The sequence below is a fragment of the Poecilia formosa genome, unplaced genomic scaffold (genome assembly GCF_000485575.1).
Source record: "Poecilia formosa unplaced genomic scaffold, Poecilia_formosa-5.1.2 Scaffold14, whole genome shotgun sequence".
Taxonomy (NCBI): Eukaryota; Metazoa; Chordata; class Actinopteri; order Cyprinodontiformes; family Poeciliidae; genus Poecilia; species Poecilia formosa.
Window position 1 is genome coordinate 4,613,787 of NW_006799953.1, and position 26,521 is coordinate 4,640,307.

At 40.9% G+C, this 26,521-nt stretch overlaps 1 protein-coding gene and 2 long non-coding RNA genes across 7 annotated transcripts; 1 reads left to right on the forward strand and 2 right to left on the reverse strand.

The window, feature by feature from the left end:
* The first annotated feature begins 1,218 nt into the window (after window positions 1-1,218).
* Window positions 1,219-25,175, forward strand: thoc2 (THO complex 2). 4 transcript variants are annotated; one of them, XM_016668384.1, is made up of 39 exons: window positions 1,219-1,371; window positions 3,746-3,801; window positions 4,085-4,176; window positions 4,496-4,547; window positions 4,636-4,706; window positions 4,969-5,090; window positions 5,187-5,320; window positions 5,528-5,688; window positions 6,426-6,518; window positions 6,708-6,863; window positions 7,086-7,258; window positions 7,338-7,533; window positions 7,614-7,652; window positions 7,759-7,889; window positions 8,392-8,493; window positions 9,193-9,277; window positions 9,744-9,837; window positions 9,954-10,034; window positions 10,154-10,250; window positions 10,544-10,661; window positions 10,734-10,913; window positions 11,022-11,186; window positions 11,297-11,572; window positions 11,679-11,820; window positions 11,962-12,119; window positions 13,101-13,229; window positions 13,339-13,470; window positions 13,599-13,783; window positions 14,688-14,863; window positions 14,954-15,056; window positions 15,999-16,363; window positions 16,563-16,621; window positions 18,092-18,127; window positions 22,588-22,719; window positions 22,885-22,951; window positions 23,027-23,172; window positions 23,375-23,445; window positions 24,084-24,130; window positions 24,214-25,175. In XM_016668384.1, the coding sequence occupies exons 1-38, from the start codon at window positions 1,307-1,309 to the stop codon at window positions 24,109-24,111; spliced, it is 4,668 nt and encodes a 1,555-aa protein (XP_016523870.1). In that variant the 5' UTR covers window positions 1,219-1,306; the 3' UTR covers window positions 24,112-24,130; window positions 24,214-25,175. The 4 variants fall into 4 exon arrangements, with proteins under 4 accessions (XP_016523870.1, XP_016523869.1, XP_016523871.1 ...); XM_016668383.1 differs by having other exon boundaries at window positions 24,217-25,175; XM_016668385.1 differs by having other exon boundaries at window positions 22,591-22,719; window positions 24,217-25,175.
* LOC107835588 (uncharacterized) lies at window positions 16,978-21,021 on the reverse strand. Of its 2 annotated transcripts, none has more exons than XR_001661389.1 (2): window positions 20,483-21,021; window positions 16,978-17,718 (listed from the first exon to the last, which is right to left on the reverse strand). It is a non-coding gene; the product is annotated as an uncharacterized LOC107835588 (long non-coding RNA). The 2 variants fall into 2 exon arrangements; XR_001661390.1 differs by having other exon boundaries at window positions 20,489-20,503.
* Window positions 24,321-26,429, reverse strand: LOC107835589 (uncharacterized). Its single transcript, XR_001661391.1, has 2 exons — window positions 26,254-26,429; window positions 24,321-26,223 (listed from the first exon to the last, which is right to left on the reverse strand). It is a non-coding gene; the product is annotated as an uncharacterized LOC107835589 (long non-coding RNA).
* Window positions 26,430-26,521: the final 92 nt, after the last annotated feature.

Genomic DNA, 26,521 nt, shown 5'->3' on the forward strand with positions numbered 1-26,521 from the left:
GGGAGTTAATTCAAATCTAAGAGGAGCATGTTCTAGTTGTAAGTTGGATAATCAGTGGAATTTGCAATGCAAGGTGATAAATTTCTCTAAAGGAGCATGTTTACAAATTAAGGTTGTACAGCACTATATGTGGCACTGGTTGAGAACCAAACTGGTAGAAGTGCTAATATACGGCTTATTCCTGCAAATCTTGCAATAGCACAGTTCAGCACCACTAAGATTTCCCCCAGAAAACTTGTTAAGCCTGGTGGTTGGGCGCTAGAGCGGTCATTCATCCAGCGGCCCGTCATGTTTTTGAGTTAAAAATGTTTAAAGTTGACAGGAAATGTGAAAATATCACTTGATAATTGTGTGTTACTGAAAGATTGAAAGATTAATATCTGAACACCAACTATAAAATCTTTAAAAAATGCAAACATTTAAAAAAACAAAACAAACTTGAATAAATAAGCAATGTTTTGCCTGATGGGGGCACAAGTAATGTCAGGTGGCCCGCCAGGCTTATTATACACTGGGGGAAACCCTGACCACTTTAATACTCACAGTCAAAGTCAGAATTCTGAATCCAGAAAGCTTTTATTTTGCATTTCTAACTGGGATCTAGGAAAATCCAAATCCATAGTACAAAGAAAAAGCACTATTATTGCAGGATATCGAGGTGGGGAGGAAGTTTCCTGCTTTGCTTACAAGGTGAAACTTTATTATGTACTTACAAACAGTTACAGTGCATGAAATGTGACACCAGAGCAAATGTAAACAGCAGAAATAGATGACTAGGCATTTGTCTAATTTGTCTATTTACATACTTTAAATCAATGCTTTTTGTTGGGTTTAAAGGACTGGTTGATCTGTAAATCTGAATTTGATGCCACTTTGGGCCCCTCACTCCAGAAGAGGCAGATGCAAAGTTTGCATGTCACAGTTTACAATATGCAATATTCTGTCGTATAATTTAGACACATTGTACGTTTTCTGACTAACAAGACCTGTTCTTATTTTAATTAACTATTGTAAAGGTCATCTATATTAACACTTCTTTACCATATGTCTATATTAATCTTTATCTACGCCAAGACAGCAGCCAAATTAACAGTAATTTTGCATTGGTAAACTTAAAAATGAAAGCTTCTCTCACCTACTACTTAAAATAAAAGACGCCACTGTTTGACCATTGCATTTTGTGCTGACACTTCTCTCACGGTCCCACCATGCAACAGTAAGCTAGCATTGGCGGCTAACCGCTACATTTGACCCTGCAGTGTGTTCTATGATGCTCAACTAGACATCCGGACAGTGTGTATGGAAGATGGCGACACTTATCCTCCCCGGTGAATGGATCAAAAACTGGGAAAAATCAGGAAAACACGAATTGTGAGTACATTTGAGCGTCAATAAATTTCCGTACAATAGAGGGTTTTTATCGTTTCCGTAAAACAAAACAAAAATTTGAGAGCTAGCACTAAAACGCCCTGCGGGCCAGTGTTTGGAATATGCTAGCTGTAGCAATCGAGGATAACGTTAGCAAACAGTTTAAGTGGCCTAACTTGCATCGCCGTAAGGAAATGTTGAATGTACATATTATAAGTAACTTTAATATAAAATATAATCGTTTGACTCAGTTTTATAACATTTTAAATTTGACGTATTCTAGCAAGCTAACCACATCTGCTCGCTAAGAGACTAGCTAAAATTGTAAACACGCACCAAGCTAGTTAAAATCCACCTAGCTAAGCCTAGCGCTAAATTGATCTGATCCCTAGTTTGTAAATAAAGTGAAAAATAGTGCCAACTTTGGGGGATTGTGGCCCACTGACGTCCTACAGACGAGTGATAAACAGTTGGTAGAGAAAAAAACTGTGAAGGCAATCTTTTATAATGTAAAAGATAATAAATCGTGTGGAGGGAAACAACGGAGCTTGACGCTACAGCTAGTTAGCAGTAACGTTAGCTTCGTTATTGGCGGTTTCAAGCGCTTTATTTAATTTTCTTTACTTTTATCAATTTTCTGAAATCGAAATGACGATTTATTGTTAATATTGTTCCCCTTATCTTTTTGATATAATGACTCGTCGAGGAGATACAGAGACGGTGTTGAGAAGGCGATAGCAGTTTGTTTTGACATGACACTCAATCGTTTCTTTTTTATTATCTGAAATGAGATGCATTTTTAACAAATAACAAATTAGCAATGGAAGCTAGTGTAAAATTCTAATTCTTGGTTTCCACCGACGGAATATCAACAACAAGGATCAACTTTACAGTATCCAAACAGTTACCTCTGGATCGTCCATACCCCGTGAAAGATTAGGCCTTTAAATTTGGGATAGAGGGGTGCTTTCACACAACTAGAGACGGTTTGGCATGAGTGAAGATTTACCAGATTTTTAATATACCCATCTATCATATATGTGCTGTTACACACAGCTACAGCAGCAGTTGGTAACCGTAGGCCTCGCATATCTGAGAAAGGCCTACAGTTGTGCTAAAGCTAAAACTCGTATGCTACAAGCTTACGTATGTGCTTGTATGTGGCTGATGATGTATTCACACAATTTTTTTTTTTGCATCATTCAAACATATAAATCACATTTATACAATTCTCTTCAGTTACATTAATGCATGTGTGATTAGTGAGACATTTGGTGAAAACATTCAGAATGTTACTTTAGCAGCAGGTGGCAAATGAAGTAATGGGAGTTTCCATTTTCTGTGTTTAGTTTTGAATGTTTTTCTAAACCATAATATTAAATCTGGAATGCTCTGCAGTAAACAAATGGAAGTTAGAAGTGATTTTGAATAATATATTGAAGTTAAGATCGCCCACGTCCAGTTTGTAGTTATTTTGCTTTTTATTGTCATAATTTTGAACAATTGTGAAGTTGTGTATGAAGTGCTGTCACTTGATTTGATGGTAACAGGGGGGAACACATGTAAATTTTTTCTTCTCTCTTCAAGATCCATAGGTGGCATGAAAATAATAATAATAAATTATTTTTTGTTTCAAAGCCAATAATGATTTGCATTTCTTTTTAGCTACCTTCTGTCACTCAAAACACCTCAGAAGGCCTTTTCTTCATTGGAAACCGGGTCACGTCTGCACATTTGCAGTTAACAGTCGTCACCGCAGTGTTGCCAACTTAGTGACTCTGTTGCTAGATTTCGCGACTTTACGGACAAATAATCGGTATTAACCAAAATCAGAAGAGCTGGCTTTTTAAAAAAGTAAAATAAAAGTAGTGACCAGCAAGAAAACTGCAATCGGTGCAGAGTTAGAGTCCATCCAACTGGCCAAATATATTATTAACATGCAGAGGGGATGAATGAGTGATTTTAAAAATATTTCACCCAAGCGGTCCTTTGCGATTTCCCACACTGATTTTGCAATAACTGTACAGATTAGATACATTTTGCAGCTCCGTGTGAAAATCAGCAGAAGCTTTCCTTCTTGTTTGTGGGTCGTTGTCTGGCTGTAGAGTTCGTTTCCACTGTGCAGCTTGTTTTCAACAACCATGAGGGACGTAAGGGCGTTATCCGTCACAGAGACGTTATCAAGTGCTTTCTGGTTTGGTTAGTATTTGGCTTAAGAAGCAGAATAAGGTGAAACTTGTATGGAAATATGTTCTGTTACATTGATTTTTGTTGGCCATTTATTTCTTGATTAAGCTGTATAAAAGAAAAAAGAAAGCTATTCTTTATCATGGTAAATTGGATGAATTAATCTCAGTTTGTCTATTTTACTTCCCAGTGTGCAACTCTGCAAAGAGCTAACAGAGAAAACTGATCATGGGAATGAAACTAAAGGTAAGTCTGATAATAATTTTCTTGTCAATGTGGGTTTGGCTGCGTAAAGAAACTTTTATAATATTCATCAATCATTTGAACATTTTCTAACTATTCCTCAGTCCCTGTTAAAATCTTGAGCCGACATTAGAAAACCTGATAGCAATGACGCTCAGATACAATCTGTCACTCCAACCTGGAAACATTTCCAGTCTTCCGTTTCCGATCATTTGAACTGTGCACTTTTCTCACGCGTTCTCTGAAGTTGGTTTTAGCTTCGACGTGTTGTGTTTTGTCTCTTCAGACATACAGGCCGCTCTTTATGAGGTCTGCTCGCAGGTTGTCCAGGGTAACCTGAAAATTGATCTCGTTTCCGCTGTCCTCGGGGAAATGATGGTAGGAATATGTCCTCTTTTTTTTTTTCCACGCAAACCCTCCGCCTCCATGAAGCAGAGCAGCAATAACAAAACAGTCTTTTGCTGCTGTTCATTTTCAACATTTTTTGTGAATTATAGCTTTTTTTTTATTTTCAAATCAGGAACGTAATGACTTTATGTTCCTTTTGCCCTTCAATAAAATGTAATTGATCAACACAAGCAATACTAAAGTTTTTAATGCGTTTTGCAATAAAAATAAATCTACAGTACAGTTTGCTTCAATGAGTCGTATTTCTTCATTGTACTCGCCTTAAACGGGTCTTCGTTTTGTTTTTCAGGAACTCAGAGATGATTTGCCATCGATTTTAGCAGATGTGTTCTGTATATTAGGTAAACTGTGCAGTTTGAAATAATAGTTATTCAATTTAATAAAACAGAGATTGATATCTTTATCGTGCTCTCTTCCCTTTCACATCAGATTTAGAAACTGGCGCACTAGAAGAAAAGAACAAGCGGGACCATTACACTCATTTAGTGGGAGCCTGTTTGGTAAGAGCAACATTTGATTTCGGTTTTGCTTTTTTAGTGACCTGCTTTGAGATGAACTGAGTTGTTAATACAAGTCAGTTTTCTCAGCACAGCAGCCGAAACATTCCTGCTCTTCTGGTTATTTTATTTTCCATGAAAAGACGGCTTGTATGAAAAAATAGGTCATTTATATGAAGCATTATTTACTGTTATCGTTGGCACTTTAGTATTTGTCGTCTCGTATTTACCTTTCCGACTTCCATCTTTTGTTTTATTATGTCAGTCTTTTGTACCGGAGGCCATCCTGAAAGAACGACTCGACCCGGAGACCTTGGAATCTCTCGGATTGATAAAACAAGCTCATCAGTTTAATCAAAAGATTGTAAAAATCAAGACTAAGCTATTGTAAGTAAGAGCCGTCCGCCTCTTGTTCCGTGTGACGCATGTCTAGTACTTTACCGTATTTGTTTCCCCCTCCCCCCGACTTTTCTTTCTCCTCAGTTACAAACAGCAGAAGTTTAACTTGCTAAGGGAGGAGAACGAGGGCTACGCCAAACTGATCACAGAGCTCGGCCAAGACCTATCCGGCAACATCACCAGCAACCTGGTCCTGGAGAGCATCAAGTCCCTCATAGGTACTGATGTTGAACGACCTCGAGCTGTTTCATTAAACATTTATAACATTGTTTCAATGTGAGCTACTAATTGCCAGATTATCAATGGTGACTCACCGTCGATTACAGCTGTGCTAATCGACAAGTTTTCAAATGGTGATAGTTTCCGTGTCGTTTAAAGCAATCTCTGATCGTCTTCTTCTTCCATCTCTTATGTTTTCTCCTTAGGCTGCTTCAATTTGGACCCCAACCGGGTTTTGGACATCATCTTGGAGGTGTATGAGAGCCGGTCTGAACAAGATGAGTTCTTTCTGTCCCTCATCAAGTCCTACATGTGTGAGCCAATCACCCTCTGCCATATTCTGGGCTTTAAGTTCAAGTTCTACCAGGTGAGTGAGCGGGAAGTCCGGGGTTTTGTAACCCTGCAATTTATTGTTTTTAGTAAATTGAAAGCTGAGTATCTTTGAAAAATGCATTTATTTCAGTAATTCCATTCAAAATTGTTCACCTTTTGTATCGCTTCATCACACGAAAGTGATGCAGTTCAAATGTTTCTATTAATTTTGGTGACGGCTTACAACTGATCCTTTTGCAAAAGCTGGTTACGGTACAGTCACTCAACTTTCCATCATCATGTCTGGATATATCAGTCTGTAAAAGCCTCTTGAGCTTTCACAGACTGACATTTTGTGGCATTTTGTGACGTTTTGTGGCATTTTGTGACGTTTTGTGGCATTTTGTGACGTTTTGTGGCATTTTGTGACGTTTTGTGGCATTTTGTGACGTTTTGTGACTTATTCTACATGTGGAGGGTGTGCATTGCTTTTTGGCAAGACAACTCTACAGTTCTCTCCATGACTATGTGAAAAGAATTAACCATTTTTGGTCTTTTGTAATAACTTTCTCAAAAACTGTAGCATAGATTCTGATTATCATCAGTATTAACAGAGGTAAACAAAATCTACTACACATATTGTGATTTTCATTGTGTTTTAAAGCAGGAACCCTGACAGGTCCTACTCAGCTTGGATAAAATTTAAAAACGACCAGATTTAAAAACGGATCGTTTTGCATGTTCCCCATAAATAATTTGTTGACACATCGTGTAATTTTTTTTTTTGTCCAGGAACCTAATGAGGAAACTCCAAAGTCACTTTACCACATTGCTGCTGCTCTCCTGAACCACAAGCTGATAGAGCTGGAGGATCTCTATGTTCATGTAAGGAGAAGAGCTGCAACTCGGATTCTAAAATATTGACATTTCTTCACTGGTTTCTTGGTCCCTTTACTGGACATTTCTAATGTGTTAAATAACGGCAACCCTTCAGTAGTTAAAGGGGCGAGCCTTTGCGTTAAGCTTTTTAAATATGCCTCTTTAAAATGATTTCTGCCTGTTCTCCACTTCCAGCTTATGCCAGTAGACGCCACCATTGTAGAAGAACACAAACGGGAGATTTCAGAGGCCAAGCAGATCGCTCGCAAGCTGGTGACAGTCGTGCTGCCCTCGGAGAAAAGCGAAGACAAGGAGAAGGAGAAAGAAAAGGAAGAAGAAAAGAACGAGAAGGTGAGTAACTCTCGTGTCCGCTGCCTGTTTTAGGGAGACACTCTCAGTCAGGTTGTACTCCATCCTGCTTCGCTCTCGGCATCTTCATTAGAAATGATTGTCTGAATAATATATCACTGCAGTGTGGCTCCTTCTGTGCTGAGCTTCATAACTAATGTGCTCATTATTTAGCTTTAATTTATCTTAATTGCTTTAATAACCATTTCTTTCTAATTCCTAAAGCCACCTGACAACCAGAAGCTCGGTCTTCTGGAGGCTCTGCTCAGGATTGGAGACTGGCACCACGCCCAGAGCATCATGGACCAGATGCCGTCTTTTTATGCTACTTCTCACAAGGCCATCGCGCTGGCGCTTTGTCAACTTGTACACCTGACCATGGAGCCTCTTTACAGAAGGTGCTTATTATCACGGCGTACAGATTGTCCAGTGTTTTTTGTTTTTTTGACATCTGACACAATGCTGCGCTCGTTCCAGAGCCGGCGTTCCGAAAGGAGCGAAGGGCTGCGCGCTGCAGCCGCTGCAGAACAAGCGGGCTCCTCAGCCCACCGAGAGCTTTGAGGATCTACGGAAAAATACGTTCAGCATGCTCTGCTACCTGGGCCCCCACCTCTCCCACGACCCCATCCTCTTTGCCAAGATAGTCCGACTGGGCAAGTCCTTCATGAAAGAGGTAGAGCCGCTTCCTGGTGTGTTGCTGCGCCTGTGTGTTGGTGACCTTTTTGACCCATTTTCTTTGTTTTTGTTTCACAGTATCAAACCGACAGTCGACCTGAAGTGAAAGACAAGATGGTTAGTGGCCGACTAAAACTCCTCTGAACGATAACTCCTCGTGAAGCTGTCCCGCTAAGCTTGGTGTACATAAACCCTGTTAACCCTGAATGTGTGTTTATTTCAGGAGATACTGCTGAGCTGCTTCCTGAGCATCGCAGACCAGGTGCTGCTGCCCTCTCTCTCTCTAATGGAGTGCAACGCCTGCATGTCTGAGGAACTGTGGGGCCTGTTTAAGCTCTTTCCCTACCAGCACAGGTAAAGATCGTGCAACGTTGAACGGAGCTCTGTGCTCAGCGTCTTGTTTTATATCCGAATCCCTTCCGATAATCTGTTTGCTGAAATGTAAAGGCAACTTTTGTTGAATTTTAAGATGTGATTTTCTTTGCAGGGGTTCCAGAGAAAAGGAATTAATTCAAGAGTATATTGCTTTTTTTTTTTTTTTTTTATTATTAAAGTATGAAAACAGAATTTTCTTGCTGTTCATAATTGTTTGCTGTGGGTCTGTCAGATAAAGTGCAGCCAAAATGCACAAACTTTTGATCAAATATTAGAAGGTTTCACAAGGGAATGCTAACAAAGTAGGAATTCAACCTGTTTACCAGACATTAATAGTATTAATCACTTGATTCTTGTTGTAATAATTTAAAAAAAATGTACCCTTACAGATCTTGAAGCTGTGGATTGTTCAGTGCTCTATTATCGTTGTTATATACCAGCTTCCTGTAAGTGTCTGTTCTCTGTGTGTTTGTGCTCTAAGGTACCGGCTTTATGGGCAGTGGAAGAACGAGACCTACTCCGGCCATCCACTGCTGGTTAAAGTAAAAGCCCAGACTGTGGAAAGGGCCAGATACATTATGAAGTAAGGAGATTCTTTTCTGTCACTTTTCTAACATAAAGTTAGTAACTCCCTAATAGCGACGCGCGAGTTGTTGTCTAAAACGTATACGTTTCCGGAACTTAATATTTTAAATCTCTAACTCTAGTGTTATTTCTTTCTCTTGTCTTCATTTTGGGTGGAGACGCATTTCAATGTTCATGTTAAGTATTTATATCGAAACTGAAGAACAGCAATATTAAGCTAATTGAAGCATTTTAGTTTTAGTTTCTATGTATCACCGTCTAGATAACTTAAACTGTGTGAAGTTGCTAAGTATGTATCTTGTTAAATGCTGCATAATTACTTGCGAAGCTCAATTAATTAGGATATTATATTCAAGTTCGTTTATTTCAGTGACTCGGTTGACTGAATGAAGCATATAAATACGCAAACTGATGTTTTTAAGTCATTACTTTTCTTATTGTTTTCTGTCTGCAACAAAACACAATTAACCCTGAAATATAGGCTTAATGAAAAGCATGTTAGACGTCTGCTTAAAGGTCGTTTGGTTCAAAAGGTACTTTGAATGTGACAATCATCATCTGAACGCACGTCCTGATTGGCTGAGATTTATCTGTTTTCTCAGAGTGTTTTGCCTGTAATAAGTGTCGCACATTTTACTGTATGTTACTGCTGAAATCGCCTTATTTATTTTGTTTTGTCTTTTTTCCTCTCCCCCAGGCGCTTGACCAAAGAGAACATAAAACAGTCTGGACGGCAGATCGGCAAACTGAGCCATAGCAACCCCACCATCCTCTTCGATTACGTTAGTACAGCTGGCTGCAATTATTTCACTCTGAATCGTTAGGATAAACTCTGAAAAGACGCACAAACGCCATATTTTTGTTCCAATAAAGTTGCTTTAAAGCAGCTTTTATCACACGTAACGCAGCATGCTTGCTTCATGTGGCAGTTGTCTGCAAAAATAAAAACTGGCTTGGAAAACTCCACGAACAGAGTATTTAAAATCAATTCAACTGCTTTTTGTAGTGCAATGTCCTATTTACTATACATTTTTTGTTTTTAAACACGTCTGGAATTGAAATTGTATGTTTCAATTTGCACGTTATAAACTGTATGCCATTAGGAGTAGCTTGATTGTTTAGATCCTCGAAGCGTGTCTGCACATTTGCTTTTAAAAACAGCGTTTTTGTTTAGCTCTGCTTTTAGAAACAGCAGCTGTTGTCAGTTCTTGCACACTAAATCTCCTCCGCCGTCGTCTTGTCTGTCAGATGTTGTCTCAGATCCAGTGGTACGACAACCTCATTGTTCCGGTGGTGGACTCATTGAAATACCTCACATCTCTCAACTACGACGTCCTGGCCTGTATCCTGCACTTTCTGCTCGTAAATGTTTCTGTTGACGTCTTAAAAAAAAAAAACAAAAAGAAAAAAACAAAAAGAGCCATATTTCCGTGTCGTTCCTCTGAACTCTGACCTCAGATTGCATCATCGAAGCTCTGGCCAATCCTGAGAAGGAGAAGATGAAACATGATGACACTACCCTCTCCTTGTGGCTTCAGAGTTGGTGTTTTCTCTCTTAAGAATTTGCATGAGAATGCAGAGATGCCTTTTTGACATTGAGCGTATGATTCACATCGCTGTGCTTTTTTTTTTCTTTTTCTTTTTTTTTGTTATTCAAGGTTTGGCGAGTCTGTGTGGAGCCGTGTTCAGAAAGTACCCGATTGAATTGGCCGGCCTGCTGCAGTACGTTACCAACCAGCTGAAGGCGGGAAAAAGGTCAGAAAAGCCTGATGTGTCCGTATAGCAACGTGTTGCCTTTTTCTGCATTTTACCATGATGCATTCACTGATGCATTGAAGAGAAGCTTCATTTGTGATGCATGCTAATGCTAGGCATTGCTAAGGGTCACTTTTTTTTTATTCATTTGACTTGCAATGCATTATTTATTTAGTTGAAAACCAGAAGATATGCACATTCTTTAATTCTTTAGTAACATGAAATTGTTAATTTAGAAGACTTCCTAGCTGCTGTCCGTGTTTTTCTTATGTGGCTTTTCGTTGTCGTTGCAGTTTTGACTTGCTGATTCTGAAGGAGGTGGTGCAGAAAATGGCTGGCATTGAGATCACAGACGAAATGACTTCAGAACAGTTGGAGGCCATGACAGGAGGAGAGCAGCTGAAAGCCGAGGTACAGAAGTCTATAATGTGTGTGTGTGTCCTGCAATGATGTCAGTATTCATCAATGCGACCGCGTTCACAGGGCGGCTACTTCGGCCAGATCAGGAACACAAAGAAATCTTCTCAGCGCCTGAAGGACGCTCTGCTCGACCACGAGCTGGCGCTGCCGCTGTGTTTACTCATGGCCCAGCAACGAAATGGAGTCGTTTTCCTGGAGGGAGGAGAGAAGCATCTGAAACTCGTGGGGCACCTTTACGACCAGGTCTGCACCTTCTCAGTAGTCTATTTTTAAATGCCTTTGAGTTTCTAACCTTTAAAAATATTCACCCTCAAGAAACTTTTCTGTTTTTTTTTTGTTGTTTTTTTCCAGTGTCACGACACTCTGGTGCAGTTTGGTGGCTTTTTAGCCTCCAACCTCAGCACAGAGGATTATATAAAGCGAGTTCCCTCCATCGATGTTCTCTGCAACCAGTTTCACACCCCGCATGACGCCGCTTTCTTCTTGTCGCGCCCCATGTACGCGCATCAGATCTTGGTTAGTGGATGCCCGTTTGCTCCTCGGACCGTTGAACCTGCTCCGTCACCTGCAGCGAGACCGAATCTCGGATAATCGATTCAAATTCTTTCATTTTCTAAAACCCGCAGTCAAAATACGAGGAGCTAAAGAAGGCCGAAAAAGGCAACCGGCAGCAGCAGAAGGTCACCAAGTACGTGGCCGCGTGCGAACAGGTGATGACGCCGGTGCACGAGGCCGTGATGTCGCTCCACCCGGCCAGAGTCTGGGACGACCTGCGGCCTCAGTTCTACGCCACCTTCTGGTCGCTCACCATGTACGACTTGGCCGTGCCGCACGCTGCGTATGAGCGGGAGGTAAACAAGCTGAAGGCCCAGATCAAGGCCATCGAGGAGAACTCTGAGATAGTAAGTGTTCGTGTGACTGGACTGTGTGCCGGCTCCGTCGACAAACAGAAATCAAGAGCAGTAGACGACGAAGAGCTGCTCTGACGGTTTTTCTTTTAATTTTAAGCCTTTAAATAAGAAGAAGAAGGAGAAGGAACGTTGCACAGCCCTGCAGGAAAAGCTACAGGAGGAAGAAAAGAAACAAATGGAGCACGTCCAAAGAGTTCTGCACCGCCTCAAGCTGGAAAAAGACAGCTGGTTGCTAACCAGTAAGTGTCATCAAGCACACGTCGTTCAGTCTTCGGTCTCTGCAGACAAATGATGATTTAACCATAAATCTTGAAGTTTTCACGAAGTCTCGTGTTCATCTTGCTCTGCGATCTCACGCAACTCTAAACATTTCACGGCAGAATCCACGAAGAACGAGACCATAACGAAGTTCCTGCAGCTGTGTCTGTTCCCTCGCTGCATCTTCTCCTCCATCGACGCCGTGTACTGCGCCCGCTTCGTCGAGCTCGTCCACCAGCAGAAAACCCCCAACTTCTGCACGCTCCTCTGCTACGACAGGGTAAGAGATTCAGGAGACCTGTGAGAATATTTCAATACTAACATTGCAGGGTTTCATCAAGCAGATGTTCATCGACTTTGAGGCTTATTTTCTATTGGTTATAATTAGCGTTATGGTTACTAAGGACACTTAGACTCTAGGAATGGGTGATGTGGCTTAAAAATAAAATTTTATTTCAGATTTTTATTTTTCATACAAGATGCAGTTTTCTGATTTTAAGTTATTTTAAAAAAATTATATTTTTTTTTTTACTTGATTTAAAAGGTGTCTTTTATTTCAATCATTCCTTCTGCAAGTTGTATCAGTATCAAAGTATCAGGCTGTGAGAATTTCTGTTATGAGATCATAGTCATAATATTAGCAGCAAAAGGTCACAATTTCCCCAGAAACATCACAAAATTGAGAGAAGTTGTCCACAATTAGATAAACATTACCAAATATGTCATAACCTTCCTATTAACTAAAAAAAAATGCTGTTTGAGATGCATAAAAACTCAAAAATGTTCTGTCTTTCGTTATATTTTTCACCGGTGGAGGTCGCCGTTTTCCCACCTGCGCGACGCCGTCGATGACCCGGTTCGTTCCGCTCTGTACTGGAACCTGCAGAGTAAACGCAGGAAGGCTAACTCTACCCGAGTTGTCGTTTGTCGTACTGCGTTTGCTGCAAATTCAGACGACGCCACACTGCGTCGCTGTTGATTGTGAGAAAAAACAACTAGTGAGATGAGTCTGCATCGCTTCCCACGTGAAAAACAAAAAGAGGGAAAGAGCTAGAGCAATCGGATCTGGCATATCTCATTTACCCAGAATGCATTGCGGTGTAAACATGACGCCATCCGTGTGACGGTATTTTATTTAAATTTATAAAAACAGCCTACGTTATACCTACTGGCTTGTTTCTGCATCTAAAATAAACTTTTCTCACACGGAGCATATTGCTGCAGCTGATCCCTTTAAAAGCTGCGCTGGTTCGTTTTGCAGGTCTTCTCTGCCATCATTTACACGGTGGCCAGCTGCACTGAGAACGAGTCCCACCGCTACGGCCGCTTCCTCTGCTGCATGTTGGAAACGGTGACCCGGTGGCATAGCAACCGCGCCGTCTACGAGAAGGTTCGCAGCTCTGCCCGATTCCTGCATTCATCTGCGATAACCGACGTTTTGTCGGTTCTTATCTGCTGGTATTTGATGAGTTTCTTCTTATTGCGCAATTTTTTTTTAGGAGTGCGCGAATTACCCAGGCTTCCTGACAATCTTCCGAGCCACAGGGTTTGATGGAGGAAACAAAGCGGATCAGCTGGATTATGAGAACTTTCGGCATGTGGTCCACAAATGGCACTATATGCTGACTAAAGTGAGTTGGCCTTTTTAAGATTCTCTTTGGGTTTTTTTTTTTGTTTTTTTGAGTGATTTCTGATGATGACAATCAAGAGAAGATGCCACATTTTCATGAATATTTCTAATCAATTCTCTTCCGTCTAGGCTTCAGTTCACTGCCTGGAAACGGGAGATTACACCCACATCCGGAACATTCTGATCGTGCTCACCAAGATCCTACCCTGCTACCCAAAGGTCCTGAACCTGGGCCAGGCGCTGGAGGCCCGGGTCCACAAGATCTGCCTTGAAGAGAAGGATAAGAGGCCAGACCTCTATGCCTTAGCAATGGGGTAACACAGCATTGTGTGCTCCAAGCGGAGCCTTTAGCTAGCATCTTTTTCTTTAAGCTTTGAGATAACAGATGCATACACGAAGTCTCTTGAGAAGCTTTTGCGACTAACTGGCAGGATTATTTATAGCTTATTGATCCACTTCAGAATTATTTCTCAAAATAAGATAATCGTGTCTGTTTGGGAATATTTAATTTAGTTCAGATTTTGGTCTCTTCCGGCTTGCATGCAATATATTTGTTACATTTTAGCAGCCTGAAGGAAGCTTTTAATATTAGACAGCAAGGAATTCAGCTGAAACTGAATCCAGTCTGATGTGGAGAGGAGGGCAGTTTCTGACCAGTCTGAGTTCGACCAAAGCACCTCAGGGTTAATTCCAGGGGACTTCTCTGTTTATCTACATTCCCACTGCTTAGTTACTGATAGACGTTGTAGCTTTGAATCCTTCAGAAAATGAAGAAATGACTCATTTCATCCATTTTTAGGGATCAGTCACAAATTTCTAACCTCTAATTCAGAACAAACAACAATAACTGATGAATTTACAGAAGGAAAAAGTGGGATTTTTCAGCTTTGTGCCCACTTCCCACACAAAAATTGATTTTTTGATATTTAACCTTCTAGTGGGATGTTTGGCTGATTCAGAACTTTTTTTTTTTTGGACTGAATTTGAATCCAACTGGTGTCCTCGTTATGAAATAGTAACATTTTATTCAATAGCAAAGCAATCGGAGGACCTCATTTTGGTTCTGCAGAGAGTAGTCCTCTGACAGTCCATCTGTGATGGTAAATAGGAATGTTTCTGCCCAGAAGAAGAAGAAGTGAGCTGCTCTGTGTGAGATTCAGAAGCTGTTTTTTGGGGGGTTTCTTGTTCCTTTGTGCAAACTGCGTGTGCGTCTTGCAGTTATTCAGGTCGGTTGAAAAGCCAGAAGGTGCACATGGTCCCTGAGAACGAGTTCCACCACAAGGACCAGCCAGCTCGCAGCGCCACGCCGGCGAGTCAGCAGAACGGCCCTGGGAGCGCCGGCAAGCCCGCCGCCAACACCAGCAAGACCGAGGAGGGGGGATTTGAAGACGGGGGTGAGTGATTAGCAACTGTTTGTTACTCTTATCTGTTGTAAATCCGCCTGCCTGTTGAATTTCTAATCAATGCGACCCTGTGCTGCTCAGACCGGGTCAAGGATAAATCTCAGGGGACCACAAAGCCAGTCAACAAAGCCAACAGCACAGCAGCCAAAGTGACCACCAGCAATGGGAACGGTGCTCTCAACAGGTAACCAGAAAACACATTTCTGACAAAATGTAATTCACAGGGTTCATTTGCAGTCTTCAAAAGTATGGAGAGAATATTCCAGGTTTGCATAAGTGTGGAAAGATGACAAAATACTTTTTATTTTTGGCAGATTTTTACTCCCTGTCCAGCAATAAGATCTGTCCATTTCTCACGCCGTCAGTTTATCTGTGATCCGTCTGTTAGCCATCGTCCGTTCTCCCACCCGTTTATCTCCATGCATCAATTTTTCCATCCAGACAAAAAAGACAAAGGTCAAATTTAGCCCCACATAGTTTCAGCTCTTCAGTTCCATCCATGCATCCATCCATCCATGCATGCCTGTACTTCTGATAGATTTCATCTTTTACTTCTGACCCACGGCTGTGTGATAAATCAATTAATCCAATTATTTTTAATGAAGATTTAATAAAACATCTGGAATGTTTTTTGTTTTTTATTATTCCATCAATGCTCTTCTTGGGATTTTATTTGTCAGCCCACCCAAGGCCTGAAATCTTGTTTTATAGTTTGTAATTATTCAGACTTTGACTTCAGGTGAACTGCCAGATGGAAAGATCGAAACTAAAGAAAGTTTTTGAAAATATTTTCCATCCTTTTTAATTTCTTTTTAAGGGAAAAAAAATAGTTTGGTATGAAAAAAATCTGAGATGTTATTTTTAAGCTCCCAATAAAACCTTCTGTGGTTAAATTGATTGTTTTATTAGTACTATTAAAACTCATAAAGAATCCCTAGAAATCCCAGTCTGAAAAATTAATTTTAACATTTAAAAAAAAAATTATGCAGGAACTCTGATTCAACTTTATCAAGTTTTGTCTTTAACAACTTTTGTTTTAGTGTTAGACAGAAAACTGCTTATGAGTGAATTTGTTAAGTAAAATAAAAAAAAAAAAGACAATAAAACAACTTTGATCTGCTTGCAGCACCAAAGCTGTGAAAGACGACAAAGAGAAGAGCGGGAAAGAAAAAAAAGAAAAGAAAGAAAAGACACCAGGTAGCACTCCAGAGACAAAGGCGGAGAACCGCAGGGAGAAGCAGAGAGACGAAAGAGCGGGAAAGGAGGAGCGGTTGCTGCGCGAGGGTAAGGAGAAGACCCCGAAAGCAGACCGAAAGCTGGACGAAAAGAGCGGCAAAGACGACAAGGCCAAAGCCGGAAACGGGGAGCCAGTGGAACCAGCCAGAGACGCCGTCAAGGAATCCAAGAACAAGGAGAAAGGAGACAGGAATGCTGCGATCGCAACCCTCAAGTCACCAAATCCGAGATCCGATTCGGCCGAATCTGAGAGGGGTGAGAAGCTGTTCACACGTTTGTCCTCCAGAGGAGTCAAAATTTCATTCGTAATGCTCTTAACGTTTTAAATTTGATTAAATTTGAGTCGGTGAAACCTGCAGAAACCCGGTTAAAGGAGGAGATGAAGCGGCGGGGTATTTTCATCATGGACGCCGCCCGTGCAGATAAACAACTTCTGCTTTTCTCGCCTCTGCAGATCACAAAAGACGAAAGCTCGACAGTCACTCGTCCCCATCCCACTCCTCATCTGTTAAGGTTAGTATGGCCTGAGGAAGGCCGTGCCCGTTTCTTCTCTGTCTGCCGGAGCATTCCCTGCCTTGCACATTCCAGCAGCTCCGAAGATCATCCCGGGAGCGTCGTCTCGCACCGCAGGCATGGCATCTGGAAGCCTCCACCCTGACCCATGGGAGTTGGAAACCATTCCATGGACTTGAGCTGAAAATTTTCCACAATTGGGAGAAATCCTGAAGGACATAGTCAAGAGAATATTATGTATATTATATATTTTCATATTGGAGGAAAAAAAAAATGCCTATTTTCATAGAAGTGAAAGCAGTCGGTGTGCCTTCGGAAGAATTTTTTCACCACGTTTCTATATTCCTGTGGAGTTTTTTTTTTTTTCTTGCTAAAAAAAAAAAAAAAAAATAGTATTCCCGCCCCGTCAAGAAGTCTCCAAAGGCGAAGTGTTTTTTCCTCCGACCAGGAGCCGTATTCAACCAATCAAAATAGTCCCCAAGAGTTTTTCCCCTCCATTTTTCTGAGCTCTTCCCTCTTTAATGCGATGTAAAGTACCTCGGTGTCCCCCTCAAAGACGGATGGTGTCCAGCAGACCTCTCTGGCGCCGCCTCCAGAGAGCCTCCACGTCCGAGACGCCGGCCCCTCTTCCTTCTTCGCTTCTCGAGACCGGCCGCCACCGCCGGCTTCGCATCGCACCGAGCACGCCCAGTCGGTCCTGCTGCCAGCGCCGCCACGCTCAGCTCTACAGCTTCCGGCCGTCTTCTTCGCATCCGTCGCTCCTGGCAAGCCGTGCGCGGAAGAGAGAGCCGCCAGCGCCCCGGGGGAAAAGAAGGGAGAATGAATGTTGCGAATCCACCAGAAATGCTGTGGAAAATAGAGCCTGCCTCCCCCCCGCCCCTCTACAGAGAGTGTGAGGGAGAGAGTGGGTGAGACCCGAGTCGTCTGGAGCCTCGGCCCAGCCGCTGGCAGCTTGTGATAGGCATTTATTTAACCCTTCCACGAGAGAAATAGGCTCCATGTGTCTTATCCATTCCTGAACTGTAAGTGACAGCAGCAGTTATCTCTATAGGGATGCACTCCAAACACACACACACACACACAGGCACACACACAGTCTCAGATATGACCACTACTAACAGCACTCGCACTTTAGAAGTATCGTTATACCAGCTGCGCTGATATGGCAGACATTGTTTTAGTGTTAAGACTTACCCCACATTTTACACATGCTCAGGGTTTTTCTATTAGATCTCATCTATTTTCTAAGTGTTGACATTCCAGATGTTGAGTCTATGAACTCTCCTCTATGTAATAACTTTGTCAAAGCCTCAGTTCCTGAAGGTCAGAGATCAAGGGAGGAGTTTGCTGTTGGATCGGCCTCCTCTCCCCTCCTCTTCCTCTTCTACCGACTTTCTACTGCTGTCTGACAACCTCCTCCCACCTCCCACCCCCTCCCAGCTCATCTGTCATCTCCATTCATCCCTACAGGACAGTAGCAACGAACTCAAGGATCCTGCAACCAAGGTTTGAGCCGACTCTGCTACTCTTACGTACAGCCTTCCTGTTCCAGAGATCTGATTCTGTGCGTGTTGGCGAACTCGCCTTTTTTGCAACATAAAGTAGTTTTAATGTGATTCTCCGAAAACTTGATCCACAGTATTCATGTCTCAGGAAGTTCCGCACACGTTTTACAAAAGTGGTGGGTAATCCTGAAGTGGAAAGGAAAATGATGCGTGGTTTTTCAAAAACACAGTTTTTACAAATAAGAAATGATGGCAACACTTTATTTGAAGGGCTGTGCGTAACACTGACCTGACTCATAAACTTATAAAGGAACAGGCTTCTTTTTTTTTTCATGAATGTTTGACTGTTGTCATGAAGTGTCATTCGGTACATAATCACACTTTTAATGCAAATATGCATTAAAAGTGCATACAAAGTGTCATCTTAGCATTATTTGGTAAATAACTGAATTTTTAACCAGGGTTGCATTAAAACATACATTAAAAGTCAACTTTGCTTTAAAAATGTCATTAATTACCGAATGACACTTCAGGACAACATTCATAAAGACTCCTTTATGTGTTTAGTCATGTTTATGACGGCGTCATCTCAGTCTTCTGCACGCCCCTTCCAATAAAGTGTTACCACATTTTTATTTTTTACTTTTTTTGCCCCTTTTACTCTGATTCTCCAAAATAAAATTCAAAGCAGCCAATTGCCTCCAGAAGCCGTTCAATTAAAATTTTTTTTAAGTGACTGGAGATCAGCAAGAGCCTGTCGATCAGACACCAGCTGAAGTCCAGCGCGCCCGAATCAGACGAGCGGCTCGTTAGAAGCTGCATGAATTTAAAACTCGTGTGTTTTGGACTTGGGCATCATTGATCTGAAATATGTGGAGCAGTGTGCCAGGGTTGGAAAGCACTGGAAGATGAGGATTTTCTTTCCACTTCAGAATTATGTGTGTGTTAGTTTCAGAGATATTTTTTTTTTTTTTTTTTTTTTGATTGCTTGATAGGAAAAAGAAAATCAAAACAAAACATTTTTTTTGGATGAACAAGGCAATTGTAGCAAGCTGGACATTTAAACATACAAGAGACGATAATTTTACTGATAGTTTAGTAATACCATGTCACTACGGATGGTATCTGTAACTCTTATTTTTGATCTTTAAGAACGAGCAGAAAACTAATTATTAGTTAAATCTGGTACTCGTCCGTTTAAGCCGTCTGCCTCCTGCTGACAGCTCTGCTCTTTGGATTTACTTGCTTCTATTGATGTTTTTTTTTTTTTTTAATTTGTTTGTTTTTTGATGAACCAATGAGTTTAAATCACATATTTAAATCAGTATTCCCGGTCTTCAGTTCCTTCACCCAAGCGACATTGTTAAAAAAGAAAAAGATTTTGTTCTGGATAGTTTTTTTTTTTTTTTGTGGTGCAGCAAAAAGCTTTTCCTTATCTCGGGTCCCATTCAGTTAAATCATTTTTCCGTCTTTAATTGTAGATTTCCAGACTCCAACAGCTGTGGCGATTGCTGTTCTAATCAGACTTTTGGTTTCTTGGTGATATTTTTGTAGTAGTAATAGTAAATTGTTTCCCTTAGGGCTAAATCTGCTCGTACCCGTGGGCTGCTGTAGGGATGAAAGGGAAGAAAACAAACAAAACACTGTTGCCACAGAGGAGTAGAGCATGAATTTCATTTTAAAAACAAACAAAAAGCCCCCCTGATATTATCTGCGATAAATTTGCAAGAATGAAGGGTAATAATTTCCCAGGATGAAGTGCATACATTTGCAGTATTAAAACTAACATTCTCTGAAATCGTAAAGTCAGAAATGTGCAATAAAAAAACCCCTCAAGTTTACAGAGGTTATAAAGTCCGACGGTTGCGGCAAATAAATTCAAGTCCTCTAAGTTGAAGTGGGTGAATTTAGGAGAGGTGCATCTGGATGTTTTCCAAAGTGGAGCATTAGAACGGTTTCTCCGTGAATGCCTTGGAAAAGGATCTGGAAAAGAACTGCTGTAACACGGCCGCTTTGGATCCGAACCCGGAAGATGTTCTGATGCAGGAAAACAGACTCGGACATTTTGAAAAATGTTTATTTTTTCCCCCTTCAAATTTCTGACTTTACACTGTCACAGAATGTCTTAGTAAATGTATTCATTTATCATGGAAAAGTTTCTCTTTTTATTTCTTGCAAATGTGCTTTTTTTTTCGGCGTCAGTATCCATTTATTTTATTTTGTAGTTATGTGAAAACAAATTTCTAAGGAGTTTTTTGTTGTTGTTTTGGGTGGAGATTAACTCCTCCTTGACTGCATGGATGCAGACGGAGTGTCCTTTGTGGCTTAAGGAGTCCTCTCTCACACACACACACACACACACACACACACACACACCGGTGTGAGGAGGACGGTGGGAATGCTCGCCCGCTCTCATCAGGATGGTAGCTGCAGAGTTTGGGGCGTGCCGGAGCCTCTGGAGGCTCGTGAGAAGTGAAGTGTGTTGCAGTTCTCTGGTCTGCAGGAGACAAAGACTTGGACAGACTTTTCACCATCTGAGAGGGAGAGAGTGAGGCGAAGTTTGGAAATGTGTAGAAGTAGTTGATATGGCATTCAAAAATGAGTCGGGGGTCCGTATGTGTGGGTTCTTACTTATAAAGTTTGATAATTTAGAGGATTAAAAAAAAAATGTTGCTGGTATTTTTGACATTTTTCTTATTGTTTTTTTCTTTGCAATACAAACACAGATCTTCTGGTGTTTGCTTTACATTCTTCTAAATTCAGAAGTGCATCATTTTGGATGGTCCAGTTCTGTAGAGGACAGGTGTAATAGCTGCTTTCTTTTTTATTTAGTTTTTACTTTTTGATATGTTTCTAATTTAAATTTTGGTGCAAAATGGATCAAATGCAAGGTCAGTCAGAGCAGGAAGTCCAGGTGGCCGATATGGACTTAAAGTTTTCTCAAGCTAAAAGTGATGAGAATTAATTATTACCTCTTTTATGGCGATCACTGCACAGCAACGCAGTCATAAAAACTGCTCTTGGAAAAACAATCCCATTTGCAATGTTCTTCTTTAGGACACCAGTAACGTAAAGAAGGCAGATTTGCATCACCAGACTGAATTTAATCATATTTTAAAATTTAATATTCGATATTCCCATTGAGCAAACGGTGGAGAAAACGGTAAAACTCTCATGTCTACCTGTTCCTTATCCCGTCTTTGATTGCGACATAAAAAAAACATCCAGTCTTAGTGGCGTCATGATTGCGACTGGATGATCAGTCCATCAGGCTTTGGATAAGTTTCGTTTGCATAGATTTTCTTCCTCGTTTACATCTGCAGAACTCGATGTGCTCGGATGGAAGATGGCATTTTATTTCTTTCATGACTCCCTTCCTGGCGCGGTTGTGATATTTTTCGACGTTGAATGTTTGGGAAACGGAAGAACCGCAGCAGCCGAGTCGATCCGTTTGCTAATCCCTGATCGTGTTCCTGAAAATCCCTTCCGTTACTTTGCACGCCGTCTGACCTCACAACTGTATGCCTTCTTTTCTAATTGGCCGTTTTGTGTCGTTCCCTTGACGGCAGAGTAACTGTCGCATCGGGTTGAGTACTGATGACTTTAAGAGCGAGGCGTCTTGGAATTAGAAGACAAGATGTTTAGGGAGAAAATGAGAGAATGGCGCCTTTGCTTCATCTTAAAGTATCAAATCTACATCGACTTGGATTTTGTTAGGCCAAAAAAAAAATTTTTTTTAATCGGTCTGAATTAAGGTTGATGAGCGAATCGATGTTTGCTGCTCGTGTGGCTTTAGTGGCACAAAGCTCTTTTGTTATTGTTACGTTTTTGGTGTTTTTTGGGGGATTAGGGGGGTGAATCCACCGTCTGACATCAGAGTGTTATTTTCCCTGTTTCCCTCTGGAGTAGGACAGAAGACGCATCACATTAAACTGCAGACTCTCTAAGACCACAGCAACGGGTCATTAAAGCTGCAGGCTTTACTCAGAGTGTATGTTAGAGGAGGGTGAAAATCAAAGACAAGTTTTATTGAAGACCCCTAATGTGATTGGGTTCATCCTCCAGAACCGTCCTAAAAGCCCAGAGCATCTAACGAGAGATGAGGGATTTAGGCATGAGGCCATTTGGGCTTTTGAAGGTGAGCAGCAATGTTTAAACATCAATACAAACACGGGGAGGAAGACGAGCGCAGCGATGAGTCACACTGGCAAAACTGAGTTTATATTAATAATTTGTAAGGATTTCTTACAGCCTGACTATGTTTAATAGCTTAGCTGTATTAAAATCTTATTTATTTAAAAAAAAAAAAAAAAGAAGGTGTCTGAATACGCTGCCTGGACACGAAACGGAAACCGACGCCGTCGATGTCGTCTTAGAGTGATGCAAGTCATTATTGAGGCTTCGGGCAGCAGAGTCGGGCTTCAACTTGTTTCTGTTCTGTTCATGTGGGATTGTTTCCAGCAGCACATCAACTTTAATTCAGTTGCCCGGTCCAAGAGCAGAGAGAGGGAAGTGGAGAAGAAAGACACAGAGAGCGTACAAGGCCGATCCAAAGAGAAGAAGGAGGAAAAGGAACGGAAAGAGAGAAAACGAGTGAGCGCTTTACGCTTAAAACTACTGACCAGTTAGAGACCGGACGGGGAAGGCGGTTGTTCAGCTCAGAGACGCATTGAACTGCCACCAGCGGCAGAACATTTGAGCATTTTTAAGCGCAGCGATCCGTTCAGCGAACGCCTAACGTCGCCGCTTCTCTTTTAGGATCACGCCGTCAACGACCGCGAGGCCAGCCAAGAGTCCAAGCGGAGGAAGGACGAGAACGGCACCAGTAAGCGCTTTCTGTCCGTCTCGAGTCGGCCGCGGTGGGACGCGAAACGTGACGGCGGGATCGTTCTCTCCCCAGATTCCTCCAAAAACAGCCAGAGCACGAGTCCTTCCTGCGACTCTCCTCTGACGCCGGAGAAGGAGAAGACCAAGAGATCCAAGTCCTCGAGCAAGGAGAAGGCCGAGTCCGTGAAAGCCGAACGAGCTTCTTCCGGAGGCAAGAAGGTCAGCCCGGCTTTCGTTACTACGGTGATGCTCATTACTTACCTGCGTTTGGCTAGCCTGTTAAGATGAAAACCCATACGTTTTATTTTGTTTGCATAAAAAAAAGGTCGTATGTGCAGATTTTCACGTTTATGAAGTGAAAGAAAAATACTTTGGTTTCTTATTTGTTATTCGTAAAGCGAACCTTTAATTTGTCCTGCAGGAGTCCAGACATGAAAAGTCTGAGAAGAAGGAGAAGAGGGACAGCGCTGGAGGGAAGGAGGAGAAAAAGCAATATCCTTGAGTGAACAGTGACTTGAAAATCTTACCGGTAATCTTTTTTTTTTTTTTTTTTTTTTTTGACAAGTTGTACATTTTTGACACACACCGTCTCTTTACTTCGGCACCCTGATCTAAGCAGCCATAGTTTCCTCCGTTGCTCTGCGTGCCGTGTGTTTATGAATCCGTCTCGAGTTAACTTGGTTTTTCTTTTTGCTTCCATCCTGATATCAGTTATCGTGTTTTTACTTGGCCGTGTTGCTCAGGCCCAACGAGTGTTGCAGAACTTTTAACAGCTTCAAGCGTCTAGCTGAGGTCATTTTTCCAACCTGTGTGGTTATGTTGGGGTTTAACCGACCATGTTCTCTGCGACTCGAACCTGATCCCTGATGGGTGAAACGTTTTGCTCTGTGTATTGATAATTTGCCCACACTCTTTACACAAATCGGTGTTTTTGACTGTTTTTAAATGAACTTTTAGGAGATACTAATTTAAAAAAAAAAAAGTTCAACGATGCCAAAGGAAGCAGTTCTGGTTCCCGCCTGAGCTTTTTTCCTCTGGATATTGACGGAGCACATTTTAGACAATCAGTCGACAGTCCCTCGTTTTTTAAATTTTGTATTAAGTGATTCAGTTTCCCTTAACGATCACACTCATAAGTCGTCTGACAAGCACAGATAATGTGCACTAATCAGTGAAGGTAAGAGCCGTTCAGCTTCTTTCTCAATCAGCCGTCTTGCAGTCGCCTGATGCTCTTTGTTTCCTCCCCTCTCTGTGCTGCAGCAGAAATGGATAAGCTGTACTTTTATCTGCAAGACATCCACAACTCCACCTGTACCACTTTTTGACGTTCATTCTTATTTACGATTGTATTTTTCTTTACTTTTTTTTTTCTTCCCCCTCCCAATGCCTGTTGTTAGCTGTGGTTAATTCACGCATTACCCAATTATTCTTCCTGTTTCAGACGATAAACCAGCTGAATAAAATTTGTCTTCTTTTTTTATATATCTATATATATATACATTTATATATATAGATATATCTATCTATATATAAATATACATAAAATAGTTTGGGCACAAGGTGCGTAATCACAGTGTTATCCTACCAGAAATGTGGTTACTGTATGAAATGATCTTTTGGTAGCAAATGGTCATGGATTCAATAATCTCATGTTTGAAAACAGTTTTTTATTTTTGTTTTTGTACGATGTCGGGCCTTGCGTTTTTTGTTGGTTTTTTTTTTTGCTTGTTTTATTGGATATAACCTGCGTTTCCATACTCACTTACCTCATATCCTTTTTTGAGCTACTTAGATCCTTTTATTTATTTATCTTCACCTTTTAATCTAAGTAGGACAGCAAAGCATAAGTGAGGAAATAATACCTAGGACCAGTTTGTATATTGTGTACAATAATAAAAAAAAAAAAAAACATAACATGAAATTCGCATCATGTTATTTCATTCTTTTTGTTTTTATTTTATTTTTTTCCATGTCCCATGCAAGTTCTTCTGTGAATTTGTGTTAATCAGGTTTTTACATAATTTATAAAAAAAACAAACAAAACAGAAAAAAGAAAAAAAAAACAACAGAAAAATGTCGGTTCAACTTTGATTCAGATGTAGAATTGTAAAGAAAAATTCTGACGCTCTGTACTCCAAATGCAACCGTTTCAAAAATGACATTTGGAGATTTTATCTGCTGTACTCAATGAGTGTATGTTTTGTTTTTTAAGAAAAAAAAAATAAACTCAATAAATAATAGTTTTCTTAGTGTCACTTTAACACTGTGTCTGTCCTTTTTTCTCTCTCTTTAAGAATGTAAGCTGTGGATTAGAGAAGTTTGATAATCGGTATGAACGTTCAGCATTGTTTACGTTTGACTAATTGTGGAAGCCCAACAGTAATCGGGTCCGAGTGTGACTTTTAGAGCAGTGAAATTAAACCTTGCTTTGCTTAAAAACAATATATGATTGAACTTTACAAATGAGACTAAATGGTTCTTGACGTTTCAGTTTAGTTTACGTGTTTTCCTTTTACCATAGTTTAACTTTTTATGGGGTTTCTATTGGTTACTTGTCTTGCCTTAAGTTATTTCTAATCTGAAATAAATCCAAAACATTTTCTATACACTGCACATTCGCCACCACTAATATCGGTTTAATAGCGACTCGTATCACCTTTTGCCGTTTTCAACAAGCTTCAGGCAAAATTCTTGTAGAGTTCTTTATAACTGGTTTGTTTCCTGCTGTTGAACTGGCTTTTAAACATAAATAGTTCAGTTTGTTTTTTTTTTTGTTTTTTTCTCCTTTTAACAAGCTGTGAGTTGGAGACGCTCTGAAAGCTTCATAAAACCCAGTTTGCTGCAGATCTGTTTGGATCTTTATCAATATGAAACTATAAGTGTATTCAAGATTTAACCATCTGGAAATGGTCCATTGTTGCGTCGTGATGCTGCCACCACCATGTTTGACAGTGATCCCATTTCAAAAGCTTCACTTTTATTTGTCCAACATAATTTCTTATTGTGGCTCAACCAGGGCGATTCTGCCTCGGTCCGCATTGATCTACGGCTGGATTCGCTCTGTAGTCACACTGGTGTTGCTGCAGTTTCCACTTCATGAGAAACACGAGCCCAGGCTGCTTCACCTGAGGGCAACAATTTGGGACGGATGAAGTTTGAACATAAGTGGATGTTTGATGTCAAACGTGGATCTAAACTCGTTGAGTCGTCTAAAACGGGTTAGAGTGTGAACTAAACACACCGTCGGGTCGATGCCAGATAATTAAAACACTTTAAATGAGCCAAAAATAAAGCAGGAACCTTGGTGATGTCTGTAAGAAACGTATGTTTGGGGTGCAGTTTGATTAGAAACGTTCAACCAGTCATTAGTTTGACTGTATTTTTATGCTTGATGAAAGCTTTTAAACTTTGTGCAAACAGGGAAAGAAAATCCACAAGTACAGCACCAAAATCTAATAAACCATCAAAAGCCCAAATTTAAGAAGCAGTCCCAGCAGACGAGTTCACGTTGCAGGATGATGTGCTCTCACTCTGCTTCCTTAAAGTTCCTCTTGTGTCTAGAGCAATT